The sequence below is a fragment of the Lycium ferocissimum genome, chromosome 12 (genome assembly GCF_029784015.1).
Source record: "Lycium ferocissimum isolate CSIRO_LF1 chromosome 12, AGI_CSIRO_Lferr_CH_V1, whole genome shotgun sequence".
Classification (NCBI taxonomy): domain Eukaryota; kingdom Viridiplantae; phylum Streptophyta; class Magnoliopsida; order Solanales; family Solanaceae; genus Lycium; species Lycium ferocissimum.
Genome location: NC_081353.1, coordinates 25801961 through 25816213, shown reverse-complemented (window position 1 = coordinate 25816213; position 14253 = coordinate 25801961). Strand labels below are relative to the sequence as shown.

The following is a 14253-nucleotide window of genomic DNA, read 5'->3' as shown; positions in this document are numbered from 1 at the left end:
AATGAACTGCTTCGACTTCTTCATTCTTAGCATTGTTAAACTCTAGCTTGACAGAATATGATCTTATAACTATTGACTAGATTAGTGTTGAACTAAACAATCTGTTAGATGAACTACGCATAGTTCGAATATATTTACTTTATTACTGGTATTTGATATTGGATCATAAATAGCATATTTTTTCTTTTGTTTACTTTTTCCATGCCATTGGACTTGCCAATCCATTTGGCCAAGACTTAAATCAACCTTGAAGTCATGGATAGTCAATTTTCCCTATATAACGAGCAAAGATTGCAGAAAGTTCCACAAAGGATCAATTCAGCTTTCATAAAGAAGATGCACCAGGCCTTCACTCTATAGCTCAGATGTATAAGAAGATCATAATCAAGTCAATCCCCAATTATGTGTTTATTAAGAAGGGGCTTAGAGCTGCTGCAATTCACAATCAAGTCAATCAGCAATCATGTGTTTACTAAAATTTTTAATATAGTATTGATCCATATCCTAAAAAGAAAGCTGTTGCACATGACAAGTATCAAGAACCTAAATGTGGGTGAGAACACAAAAAATTATGAAACAAAAGTTCCCATCATTGACAAAGCTTCAATTAGCATGTTGCTTTTCCTACTGCACCAAAAGACAGTCTAGATGTCCTGTCTGTTCCAAAGCTAAACTTAAGATCTGAAGCATCCACGGGGACAGATGCATTGCTCGTAGAAGGAAAAGAGAAGACTAGGCGTTCAGCTGATTTTCCAGTGCCAAAGCTGTATACTGGAGCTGTGGATGCATCCACCGGCTGAGAGAGGACACTGGTCGTGGATGATGGCATGATGGACGGTGTTGGTGGTTCTGAGAGTGCACCAGATGATGCAGGGATTGGAAAAGTGAATCCAAACCCATTAGGATTGGGCTTATTAACGGAAATGGACGCCAAATTAGGTTTTGCCCCAGAGGCCTGTCCAGGAGCACTTCTTGGTAGCTCAAACCCCGTGGAGTTGGATAATGTTGCAGCATTCTGCCCATTACTTTGATTATGGAAAGGCCACCGTGGAGTAGCACCTTTATCTTTCTGACCATCATCAGTGCCTATGGAGTCCTGCAGCATAGACATCCCATGTTAACTGGGGATCTATAATATATTAGCGATGGTGGTTTTTTGCTCTTACACCCTCCACTTTCTAATGCATAAATTTAATTTTAAACTGTAAAAATGGTATTTTTTTTCAACAACAAACTCAAGAAAGTTAGGAAGGTACAGATTAATGCCATTTGAAAAGGTAACTTCCAATAACAAATAAGTACCTTGCGCAAACTTGGAGTCTGAGAACCAGAAAAGAAACTTTTAACTTGGGAATCAGCACGCTTAGAAGTGAAGGAAGGCACAGTATCGGCTTTAGTCGCCGTACCAAACACACTAGCTATACTAGCAGCTTTAGCACTAGCATCCGTAGCAGTGTCAGCTTCACGCGGAGTTTGCTCCTGAGATACCACGCAATTGACTGTTCCAATATCTCCTCCCTTGGAGGATTGGTTAGCTGCCAGACTATTGTTCATACGCATACCAAATTCTCCTAAATGTGATGATTTCATTTTACCATTTGGAGTGGAATCAGAGATTTCGTTGCGGGGATATTTCTTCCATTCGCTGGCCAACTTCAATTCAGTTTCCTTTTCAGCAGGAGTTGGCTTGTGTCTATCAAGTTGCTCTAATATTTTTCTTACAGTCTCATTTGAAGAACTTATGTGCGGCGTAGCTTCTTCAGACCTGCCTACTCTATGATCCACTGACTGGGACTTCTCGACACCACTAGTCTGACCAACTTCCAAATTCTTTCCAGCAGGAGGCAAGAACAATTTAGAAGCACCAACTTTTTCTGAAGGTGAAGAAGCATTTGGCGAATTCAGGAAAATAGATCTCCTAGGGCGAGATTCTGAGCCAAATTTATTCCGTATCCGCCGAATCGGTCCCGCAGATCCATAGCTTGGAAGAGGTAAATCAGTCCTAGTCTTCTCCTGAAATTTTTTAAGTGCGAGAACATTAAGAAAGATCCCATCTGCTCCTTGAAAGTGTTCTATTAGATTAAAATAAAGACTAATGATCACAGAATTCTTGTAAACATGCAAAAACCTATAAATCAATACAGGAAACTTCTAATAGGAAGTCGCTTAGTACATAGGATTTTTGTCACTGAATTAAATTTAGACTGCTAAGACAAACATATACCTGGCTGTAGATTGATGATTGAGATTGTTGGAAGGGTTTTGCTGAGGGATCTAACCACATGCTACCAGCCTGCGACTGAGTCTGCTGGCAAAACGGAAGTGCAACATGAATAGCTATTCCCAGATTAACAAAAGTATGCTTGAAGCATAAGTTAATTTAGTCAGAATACAAACCCTATCTCTAGATTTCGGCAATAAAGTTCTAGAGTATGGGGTCCTCGGGAAATCAACAATGTGTCCTCTCTGATTCTGAGGAGTAAAATGGCCATGCGGATCTTGCACCATGGCAGCGGGCCAGCAAGTCGATGACTTAGGCGTAGGTGGCGGATGAAACCTGTTTTGTGGAGGAGCTTCTTCTCCCTTGGATACAAACCCATAAGAATCATTCCCCTTGCTTAACCTACGACTTCCCATGTAAGCTCTTGCAATATCAATTGGTGATGCCCCAACTTCATCTCGTACCTGCAGTAGTGCACTATTTTATCAGTACATCCTAGAATCAATACCAAAACTTCGAACGAAGGGTGCATTAATAAGGTATTTCATAAAATAATTATTTGCACTTGTTACTTCCAAGCTATTCCAAACTTTATTAACTAGTGCATTTTTCCTGTTAAAGCTTCACCCGAGACCTTCTCTTGACTAATTAAAATGTTGTTTCTTACTAATTAATCAATCAAATGTGACTCAAATTTCAGACTAGCTGGATACAGATACATTAATCCTCTAGTCCATTCTGTTCTATTTGCGTCTATTCGAGCTGAGATGAAGTTCAGCAGGCTAAAATACTAACATTGTGGTCATTTCACAAAACAAATGTGTTAATAATGATAATTAACTCACATTTGTTTGGGGAAGAGGTGTTGAAGTTCCTGGCATAGCAAAGTCTGTTTCATCCTGCTTCCTGTCATTTGGTCTTCTAGGTGTCTCATGTGTTAAATCAAACCTTCCAATATCTCCTTCAGCTGTTCTACTAGCTTTCTTTTCCTGATCATCGATAACCCTTGAGTTCAATATCTCTGTCAAACGCATTATTTCATCCCTGCGTATAGTGAAGACAGCTTTTGAATAAGCAGGTTTAACTGACAAAATTTGAATGATGCACAAGGTCAAAAGAGTTTCCGGAATGAACACATATTCTCAAACCACTGAGGGCTATGAGGAAGATAGCAAATTTTAAGATGCATGCATTTTTCATCTAAAACAGGAATGGGTTCCTCACTCTCTAATGAGGTGTCACTGTAAAAACATGATAGCTGGATATAAGTAGAACCACAAAAAGACACATAAAAATGAAGAATGATATGCTACCTCGAAAATGATTTCCCCTGCATCAATCGCTCAATTCTGGAAATTTCACCGCTATCAGAGGAATTCTTTGGTTTCTCTTCTTCCAGCTTCTCTGCTTCGGAGATCCCATTCGATTTCACCATACTGGGATCCTCTTCCTTTCCTTCAGTAGATCTGGAATTCTTTGGTTTCTCTCCTTCCAGCTTCTCTTCTTCGGAGATCACATTCAATTTCCCCATACTTGGATCCTCTTTCTTTCCTTCAGCAGATCTGGATAGCACGTACTGCATAAACATAATATCCAACGCTTCTGAAAAAATTCTCTTAACGAGAAAACTAATCATAAATAAAAAATCAGTTTTTTTCTTTTTCTTTTTTTTGGGGGGGGGGGGGGGGGGGGGGGGGGGGGGGCAGCGCACTTTCACAGCATCAATTCCCAGTAAAGCAATGGTATTATTTCATACTTCGTTTGGTTGTTGGTGTTGGTGTAATTTTATACTGGAATTCAGGTATAAGTTTATATCACACCCAACGTGGAATAACACAATCCAAGGATTAGCCATGCCTTGGTAAACCAAGCAAAATGACAAAAGTTGTTTTTTTGCCACAGAATGTTATTAAGATGGTCAAGGTTAAAACTGGGAACAAAAGCTTATTCAAGTTTTACTCAGTTTAAAACCAAACACATCTTTTAGATTATACATCGTATATCTCGTCTTTAAATGCAATGAAACAAAAGAATCATACGTTCAAGGATTATAATACCAGTATTATAATCCACATATAAAATCCCAATTTCTGTCGACGAACCGAAAGACCCCTTAACTGCTATGCTGCTCGGTCTCGGGTGTGGATGTCTGACACAGGTATGGATCTAGAGGTCGGATCCTTCGTGATCAAAATTTTTAAGATTCGGGGATATGGATCCAGATATGAATGCGGGTGCGGGGATTCTGCTAAAAATAACTCACATATCTAAAATTACAGGTATAAAAATGTAAATTAGGTGTTCTCAATTCTTTCTATTCTTGATTTTATCTTTTCAAAAAATCTCTATTTGGCCCCTTCAAGTAATATTTTTCCAAACTGTTATAGAGAATTAGTTTGTTCCCTAATCATGTGAATTACAGTTAGGGATAAATACTTATCTCTATCATAGTTTATATATAAGTTTCTTGAGGAGTTTATAATGGTCTTGGGCCACTCCGCCTAAAGTAATGAAAGTCTTAAAGAATATGATACAGTGGATTATATTGAAATTCTATTAGAAGTTTGGTTTATCTGTTACCCGATTAAACAACATAATCTTAACGAGGTTCCAAGTCTAGCCTAGGTCGGCAAGCTTATCATAGATCTACATCCAACTTCGATAACATACCCTTCATACCAGCCCCTTTCATAAACCCTAACCCACCACGAGATAGATCGACTTCCCGACGACAAGATCTCTGAAAATCCCAGCCGCAAAAGACCTTGCAAGTGCCGTCACGCGCCAGCTGTCAGTCAGCGTCGGCGAGCGCGTTAGCGCCACGCACCGCCAGGTGAAGCGCTTTTCCGGCAGTTTCCAACCTCGTTTCTTCTTCTGGGAGGTCGTCCACACCTTCCGACTCTACCCATAATACTTTTTCTGGCTGATTTAGGCTTCTCAGATCCGACTGATTTGGTCAAAATATCCAGTCTCTATTGACCGGATCTGACACAAATCCCGCACCCTAACCCGTATCGGTGTCGTGTCGACACGGGTACGGCGGCAAAAGTTCCGGGTCCGAGCAACATAGCTTAACTGATCCCTGAGATATTCTCTGTTTCTCCAAATCTCGCTATCAGACTTAACGTGGGTCACCAACCTAATTTCCTTATCCTCCTTTTTTCTTCTTTGATTCCTCATTTCCATTTTCCCCTTTGAAAATTGAAGCAAAACAATTTCTTGCTTCCTTCTCATTACTCCAATTTTTTGCTATTTACTGTCTGACATCTGATATTGGCCCAGAGTGTTTTTTTTGAACTATAGCAGCAAACACATTCCTCCACTTCAAACTAAACTTATTAGTACAATTCCTATATCTAATTTACTATATATAAGCATAACCTTTGTCTAATTCATCTAAAAGTGGCGAAAGAGTGTAAAATATTTATACTGTAATGTTATTTTGGGTCTCTGAATGTATCTTCTCAACAAAGGACTACATAATTCAAAAATATTACAACTATTTCAAACACATCTTGACAAAAGCTTACATACTAACCTATTCAAGATCAAAAACTAATCTATTCAAGCTTTCTTTTTCTGATGAAGCTAACCTATTCAAGCTCTCTTCGTTTAAGCTAAAAGGGAACGTAACAGAGAGTAAAATGCATATGAAATAGTGGTGCCACTGCTATAGACAACCATTAATAGCATAGAACAGTATTTACATTACACATGGTCTACTTTAACTTTCAGAATGGGACATTCTCCTTTTGCAACTTCATGAAGTTTCATCAGATTCCATTATGCAGACCTACCTTTTTATAGGTAAGAGCAAATATTAACTTTAGAGGGTTAATTAGGCTAGGAAGAAACCTACTGTAGTTCCTTTGAAGGATTTATCAAAAAAGCATATATATAAAAGGCTTTGAACATCATATGCCGGAGCAGCAAGACAAACACCACATAGTTAAGTTACCTAAAAAGTTTCATCCCCGCGGTCTCTTTCCACAATTAATCTTTGCCTGAATCTACAAGTAAATCATGATTCTTTTTAATTAGCAAATTTCTGGAGGTTCCTTATCTCAAGTTAACGTCAATGAGTTTTTTGAAATTCATAATACACCCTCTGTACAAGTTACATGAAATACTTCTTTTCCAGGACAGTATGAAGTATTTGACATACTTCTATTAGTGATAACAACAAACGGAAAGTTCTTTTTCTATTAAGAAAAATGCAATTTTATGAGAACAAATTTGATTATTATTTTCTTTTAAGAATTTAAAAATTGTTAAGAGGCCAAGAGAATATTCAATGTGTTTACTTTACTTGTCAAAAAAAGTGCATATTTTTCTTTGAGAGATACTTTTATTGGATAATGGGTCTGCCTCTCTACCCTTCTCTACTTAAAAAATACCAAACTTTTGCCTGCAGCAGAGTTCGAACCTGTAATGTGTGCCTAAACCACACATCACGAGTTGATTCAATGTCACCGCTAAACCAAATCCTGTGGGCCAAAAAAGGTGCATATTTTCTTTTTAGGTAAGTAAAAAAGCGAATATTCCAATGTGACTTTGATGTGCTCAATGTGAAATAACCTTTACACTTATCTTTACGGGAAAAAGATGAATTTTAGATATCAGCCTAATGACTCGTTTTTGTCTAGCACCCACTAACATAACATAAGTTCTAACACCGCTTCCTGAGGCACTTCCCATTGAGATATCAAGTTTGACAAAATCTATGAAAAATAAAGTATAAAGCATAGACAAAATTAAGATTGCTCCTTGTCAAAAAAAAAAATAATAATAAATAAATTAATTAATTAAGATTGCAAATCATAACCATGATATGATACTCGTATCTCTCTAATTGCCCAGATAAATTTTAACAATTAATTTGACATCTTTTTTCAAATCATAATCATGATATGACACTGGTTCCTCATCAATTCCCTGGTCAAATTCTAACAACTAATCTGATATTTTCTTAGTGTAGCAAGATAATATACAAGTCAATTGGCTTCTTAAACCCTTTTTTCAATAAAGTCATTAAAAGGGCAGCCCAGTGCACAAAGCATCCCGCGTTAGCAGCTCCATAAGTAAAACACCAATCAACATGTGGTTCTCATTACCTAAAGACCACCTTTACTCTGCTCTTTATCATGTTCGTTTGTGACTCTTAATATTCCAGTCCAGGAGCATCTAATCAGGATGGACAACTGCCAATTGTTTTCCCAAAAAGTAAGGCATCACACTGGATGGAATTTAGTGTTTTCCCTGGTCAGCAGAGATCTATTAGCATAGCAACCCTTGCCTTCAAGTTTTCAAAGGTCACCTTTGCCAACAAATTCTATTCTCACCGTTTTATTTCCATCCAATCTAAGTGTTAGATCTATTTATTATATTTTGTGTTCCTTTTTCTCATGTAGTAAGACAATAGGCATAATAACAAAGGAGCATCTTCATCCACACTCCTTACCAATAAAATGGAGAGATAATAGAAGAAATCTACCAAAGTGAAGCAAGTAGAAAAAATTGGTAAAGCTTACACTTGAAGTGCATTTGTCGTCATTCCCTACATCTTGTATTGTTGCTGGATCTTCTTCATCTGTCCCAAATAAATTTTTTGAGATTGCCGATCAAACAGAGAAAACAAAATAAACAATAACAAGTTTTATGATTCTATTTCTAATCAGCTCACATTTCCCTTTTTTAAAGGCAAGCAATAATTGTATTGCTAGTAAAAAACTCATTCTCTAAACATGGAGATCTGGAAGACCAATACACCTTCAATATCATTTACAAAATTCATCCTATCCCAAAAATTCAAATAATTACATCTACACTACAAAAGAAATGGGAGTTGCTTTCTCTTCAAAGCATTTAGCCAAGTATCCAAAACAGCCATAGAGGAATGGTTCTTCATGACTCTCTCTATTCCTTTACACCCATATTCTGCAAGGCTGGAACTACTGCTGTGGGGTTGTTAGGTATCACCCTACTATGTGTCCCTCTGAGTCAGTTCACACAGAAAACATCACTATACATATTAAAAACTATTTTTTTGCAGGTCTTTGTGTGTCAAAGATGGCTCATGAACTATTAACAGGCAGAAAGATGCTATGTTTTAGGAGCTTTAGTCTTTCAAATCATCTTCCAACACCCCTGATTCCCTTTGTGCCATTCCTTATCAAACCATTCCTTATCAACCGATGTAAGCAAAAACCCACTGCGATGATGCCATCCTCACAATACACTATGAGTTGTCCGTCTTTGATCAACTAATGGGATCCTTTCCAAGCAATCAAACAGCAAGATTATATTTCATATCTCCGGTCTTTTATATCCTTCCTCAGCTTCACATTCCATACCCCTATGACATTCTGTAACTTCACAAAACTTGAAAGCTGCCAGGCTGTATATGTTTTGATAATCTCTTTAAAGGGTACATCATCCGTTCAAATATCTTGGCATGTTCGAAACAAAAAACAAAAAAAAAAAAAATTCTTCCTTTTACTCTCAGCTTCCATATATTTGTCATTTGAGGCCTTGACTGGCCTCGAACACCAGTGGTTTTCCATCCATAACTCCCTATTATGACCTTCCGTATATCCTTCTTCTCATCACTAACTCTCCATAGCACCACTGGTTTTCCATCCATACAGCCCCCCACTCCCCCTTCTTTTTTAGTGGTCTTCCGTAGATCCTCCGTGCATCAATAAGTCTTCGCAGCCATTTGTAAAGGAGACCTTTTGTTACTTATAAAAAGAACAGAAAAAGGAGACTTTCATTATGTAAGCTTAAACTTGGATTCAACAAACCACCTCTTTTACCATTTAACATATTAGGCCACTTAATTAAGTAGATATTTTCAACCCAACCAAAGGAAATTACGTCTTATCTTGCATTAGTACTTTAGAGGTGTGATGGTCACCAGAGATATAAAGTAACTTGGTGTTCCATCTACCACACTTGCTGCTTCTTTAGAGGTGTTGCGGTTACCAAAGACAAGGTTTCATCTAGCACACTATTGATAGGTGTTAATAATCCCGCAAACGATATATGTTGCTTCTTACAAGGAGCAAGTTTCCTTTGAGACTTCTCAATCACATCTTCCCGTACTTTTTGATCTTTGTATTTGGCTCCAGCAAGAAGCCCAAATACGTAGTTAGGTAATCTCCACCTTACAGCCCAACATAATGGCTAATGCAAGGGTTTGGCTGTGTGCATTAACAAAGAAAATTCTCCTTTTCACTGGATTTATATGAAGCCTAGGAATTGCTTGAAATAAAAGCAGGCTCAAGTACATCAGTTATTTCTTCCTCATCTTCGACAACATCACACACTATTCAAGTGTGTGTGTGTGTGTGTGTATATATATATATATATATCTCATCAACGCTGAATATGCGATATATCCATTGAATGTCATCATTTCATCTAATACTAACCCCTAATATCCAGCCAAGTTCTACTGCTCTTTTCAGCTTTAACCGAAGTGCTTCCACCGCCATAAGAATTTAGAAAAAGGTAAATGATGAATAATCATCCTGCTTAAGCCCCCCATATGAAGCAAAAACGCCCAGGTCTACAGTTAATTAGTATAGAAAGGTATAGACATCCTATCAGTGGAAATGCAGTAACTTATCCACTTGATCCACCTATCTCCAAACCCCATCACACAACCCACAATGTTTAGCACCTTGACCAATTTAAATGGTAGTAAGCTTTCTCTAAATCCATCTTACACAAAACTCGTGAGTCCATAGTCTCATCCTATAATCAATGCATTCATTGGCGATTATTGCAACATTTGCTATTAGCCTTTTTTTTTTATAAGGTAGTGTAAATTACATTAACCAAGTACCAAGAAGGTACTAGAAGCAAACAACTTACAACAAAACTAAAACAATTACACTCTCAAAGCTTCTATAAAATCCATAAACTCTCCCGCAGTTTCTACCATATCACCCCTACACCAGAAATAGAGATTTTGAAGGCACCTATCTTTAACACTAGCTAACTGACTCTTTTGAGTTTAAAAACATCTCTTTGTTTTTTTCCAACCAAATGGTCCAGATGATGCAAAGAGGTATGAAATTCCAAATTTTCATCAAGCTTTTTCCGACTTCCTGATTCTGCCAGCAAACAAAAAGATCTTTCACATTCCTTGGCATCACCAATTGCACACCACACATGTTAAGAAAGAGATCCCATAGCTGCTTTGTGTAACTATAGTGGAGAAATAAGTAATCTGCAAATTCCTGACAGTTTTCACAGAAAAAGCATCTACTGCACAAAGGAATTCCTCTTCGCTGCAACTTATAATGTGTTAAGCATGCACTCCTAGCTGCAAGCCAGCCAAAGCAAGCTACTTTAAGAGGTGCTTGTTATTTCCACAACAGCTTCCACAACATTTGCTATTAGCCTTAATTTGACGAATAATTTTGGTTTCCTACAATCAAAGTATCAATTGCTCTTCCTAAACCTTTCAATAAGAACCTGAGCAATTATCTTATGCCCTTTTTTTCTTTTCACATGTTATCTTATCAGTCATTAGCTTTTTTTTGTGAAGGTGGTGTTCATGATCAATTTGCGTGCATCGCGACTAATCCACCTAACAGCCTGAGCTCACAAGCATAGGATCCTTAATCCTGCCAACAAAAGCTAATGCAGGCAGAATCACATCAACTGTTGTAACTGGGGTTAAAACCTAAAACCTTCAAGTTGTTTCTCCTATGCCTTTGACCACGGGTGCCCCTTGGAGAACTTATGGGTCCACAGTCCCTTAGCTCCTCAGTACCTTTTTGCTCCGGGACCAGTGCTAGCCTGCTTGATGTCAGTCTCTTATCAGCCAATGGTAGGAAATTACCAAATCTAGGCTTGTGCAATCATGGGCAGACCACATATAGGATGACAATATTTTTTTCTATACAATAGATAATAATTGTGTGCCATATAAGGTATATCATTCAAGCAAAGTAGCAAATACAACTCTCAAGCTCACAAAATCAAACATCTTCCAGATTTGATCAATTCAACTAAACAAAACTACAATGCTATTACACTTCATGAACATTTAAAGCAAAAACGAATGCTATTAAGATACACACCAGGTTTCATGCAAGGTGAAAATGATGTCAGAGATGGAAAAAGTAAACTTTGCACCTAAACAACAAACCCAAACACACATACGGAACCCCATAATTCTCTCCTCCAATTTTTTCATAAAACCTACTAAATATCTAAGAAAAGCACTGCAACCTAGGAAGACAAAAATCAAGCAAAAGCTACTAGAGTCACATTCCAACAGATCAGGTGCAACTAAAATAACCAAAAAGGTTGATTTTTGCAACTCCAATTCACCAAAAGACCAACATTATTTAATCACCACTGGTGAAAAAAATACTCTCTCCGTCACAGTTTAAGTGTTTTACTTTCCTTTATGTCTGTAATAAAAAGAGTGCCTCTTTCTATATCTAGTAAATTTTTCAATTCCAACATTCTACCTAGCAAGTTTAAAACCACAAGATTTAAAGGACTTCACAGTTCACACATCTTTAATTTAAGACCACAAGATTCAAAAGTATCCCTATGTTTCTTAAAATCCGTGCCTAGTCAGACTAAAATACTTAAATTAGAACAGAGGGAGTAACAAACACGTCAATTTTTGCAACTCCAATTCACCAAAAGACCAACATAATGAATCACCACTAGCAAAGAAACATAACAAACACACATATCATGGAAACCCTAATGTTGCACATAACATAATATGTTGTAAAACTAAAGCTACTAAGAGTTACATTCCAATAATTAATCACCCACTGGCTAAAAACGTAACAAACAAACAAAAAAGGTCAATTTTTGCAACTTCAATTCATCAAAAGACCAACATTATTTAATCAGACTGGCTAAAAAACATAAAAACAAAAAAAAAAAATCAAATTTTGCAACCTCACAAAAACACATCCATGGAAACCCTAATGTTACACATAACATAATAGGTTGTAAAGCTAAAGCCACTAAGAGTTACATTCCAATAATTAATCACCCACTGGCTAAAAACGTAACAGAAAAAGGTCAATTTTTGCAACTTCAATTCATCAAAACACCAACATTATTTAATCAGACTGGCTAAAAACATGAAAACAAAAAAAAAAGGTCAAATTTTGCAACCTCACAAAAACACATTCATGGAAACCCTAATGTTGCACATAACATAATATGTTGTAAAGCTAAAGCTACTAAGAGTTACATTCCAATAATTAATCACCCACTGGCTAAAAACGTAACAGAAAAAGGTCAATTTTTGCAAATTCAATTCATCAAAACACCAACATTATTTAATCATACTGGCTAAAAACATCAAAAAAAAAAAAAAAAAGGTCAAATTTTACAACCTCACAAAAACACACATTCATGGAAAACCCTAATGTTTGCACATAACATGTTCGATACAAGTACAACAAAAACTACAAATCTCTAATACCTAATTCACCTTCAATTTGTTCAAGTGGATGAGTAGTTCCATCAATAGCATTAGATATAAACTAACTCGACGAGTAAAGGGCATTTTAATACATTCTACGTATCGTTTTATTCCTTAAAAAACTTCGTGTCCAGTCAAACATAACAAACTCACCTTCAAGTGGAGGAGGAGTTCCAGCAATTGCATTAGATATAAACGCCGGGAGGATCCTGTTGGCGCTACCGGATATAATACGATAAGCCGGATCAACTAGTTTCGATAACCACCCGACCCGACCCGAACCCGACCGATTCAATGTTTGCGGACGGTCGTAAGGAGTCGACGGAGGTTTCCTGGCCGGGGGTTTCCTGAACTTACCGCCGGCGCCTCTATCGCCGCTGTAATGTGTCGGCGTTGGATTGAACTCCATTGAGAGCAAAATTCAGGTTTTTTTTTTTTTTTTCCTTTCGAGCACGAGTTTTTGTTGCTTTTGAGTTTGAGGAAAGTGACGGTTTGGTCCTTGAACTCTTCAAATAGTTATACTTTGGGCCGGTTAGAGTTTTAGACTCGTAATTGAATAAGGAGTCTTTTAATTATCTATATCCACTATGGACTTTGCAAAATACTTTCTAAGAAAATACTAACGGCCTGTTTGGAAAGCCACCTGGTAATTGGAATTGGTGTAATTACCAGAGTAGTAATTACACAGCCTAGTAATTACACAGTAGTGTAATTACAACGATCTATTTGTTTGTCATAACGTAATTACAGTGTAATTACAAACGTGTTATTTGGTTGCACGAGTGTAATTTAAAAATAAAATTTAATTATAAAATATTTAAAATTAATATTTAAAAAATATTTTCCTTTATAAATGATATTAAATTAATTATTTAATAACACATTGTTTCTTGAAAATATATTAATTAATAATCATATATTTGTACTAATATTATAAAAAATAATTGATATATATTTTTCAAATTAATAATATTTAATTTTAATTAATTATAAAACTTGAAAGAAGACTTTTTTGTGAGAACATCATGGATTGGGTGTTTGACAAAAAAATAACATTTATAAATATAATGTCGTAACATTATTCAAATGTTTGACACAAAAAAATTCATCAAATGTAAGTGAAAAGTAAACAACATGCAATGTGAAAGCAAATAACTTAAAATTGAAAATATAACCTAAATTCAAAATCCAAAAGAAAAAGTTTAACATTATACTCTTATGTCAAATTCCAACATTACATAAGTAAGTTCCAATGTAACTTAAGTAAATAATTCAAAAGAAAGGCAAAAAATAAGTTTATAGCCTCATTCACAATGAAATTCTACTTTAATAACGTCACTCGTTATATGCCAAATTTGTTAATGACTCATTCTTTCTAATATTAAGAAGTGTAGTATAAAAAATTAGAATAATATATGCTAAATGATTAAAATAAAAAATAAAAAAATACGAGCAATTACATGGAACCACAAGAAGAAATGGTTGGGAATAAGAAAAAAGGAAATGAAAAATAAATAATATAAAAATAAAAATACATTTTAAGAAATAAAAATAATTA

General features: G+C 36.2%; 1 protein-coding gene across 3 annotated transcripts; it reads right to left on the bottom strand.

Moving 5' to 3' along the window:
* Positions 1–450: 450 nt before the first annotated feature.
* On the bottom strand, positions 451–13136 carry LOC132041108 (nuclear pore complex protein NUP1). 3 transcript variants are annotated; one of them, XM_059431894.1, is made up of 8 exons: positions 12849–13136; positions 7753–7811; positions 3535–3797; positions 3067–3265; positions 2398–2685; positions 2225–2308; positions 1303–2013; positions 451–1096 (listed from the first exon to the last, which is right to left on the bottom strand). In XM_059431894.1, exons 1-8 carry the CDS (start codon positions 13102–13104, stop codon positions 608–610), a joined length of 2349 nt encoding a protein of 782 aa, XP_059287877.1. In that variant the 5' UTR covers positions 13105–13136; the 3' UTR covers positions 451–607. The 3 variants fall into 3 exon arrangements, with proteins under 3 accessions (XP_059287877.1, XP_059287878.1, XP_059287879.1); XM_059431895.1 differs by having other exon boundaries at positions 2225–2305; XM_059431896.1 differs by lacking the exon at positions 7753–7811 and having other exon boundaries at positions 12849–13019.
* Positions 13137–14253: the final 1117 nt, after the last annotated feature.

Bases quoted from the DNA above. Each gene is read 5' to 3' on its own strand.
- LOC132041108 (XM_059431894.1), bottom strand. From the start codon at position 13,104: ATGGAGTTCAATCCAACGCCGACACATTACAGCGGCGATAGAGGCGCC. The intron at 3,798-7,752 runs GTAAGCTTTACC...ATGTTTATGCAG, and splicing joins ACGACAAATGCACTTCAAGT to TACGTGCTATCCAGATCTGC. The intron at 2,309-2,397 runs GTTTGTATTCTG...CCGTTTTGCCAG, and splicing joins TGCCGAAATCTAGAGATAGG to CAGACTCAGTCGCAGGCTGG.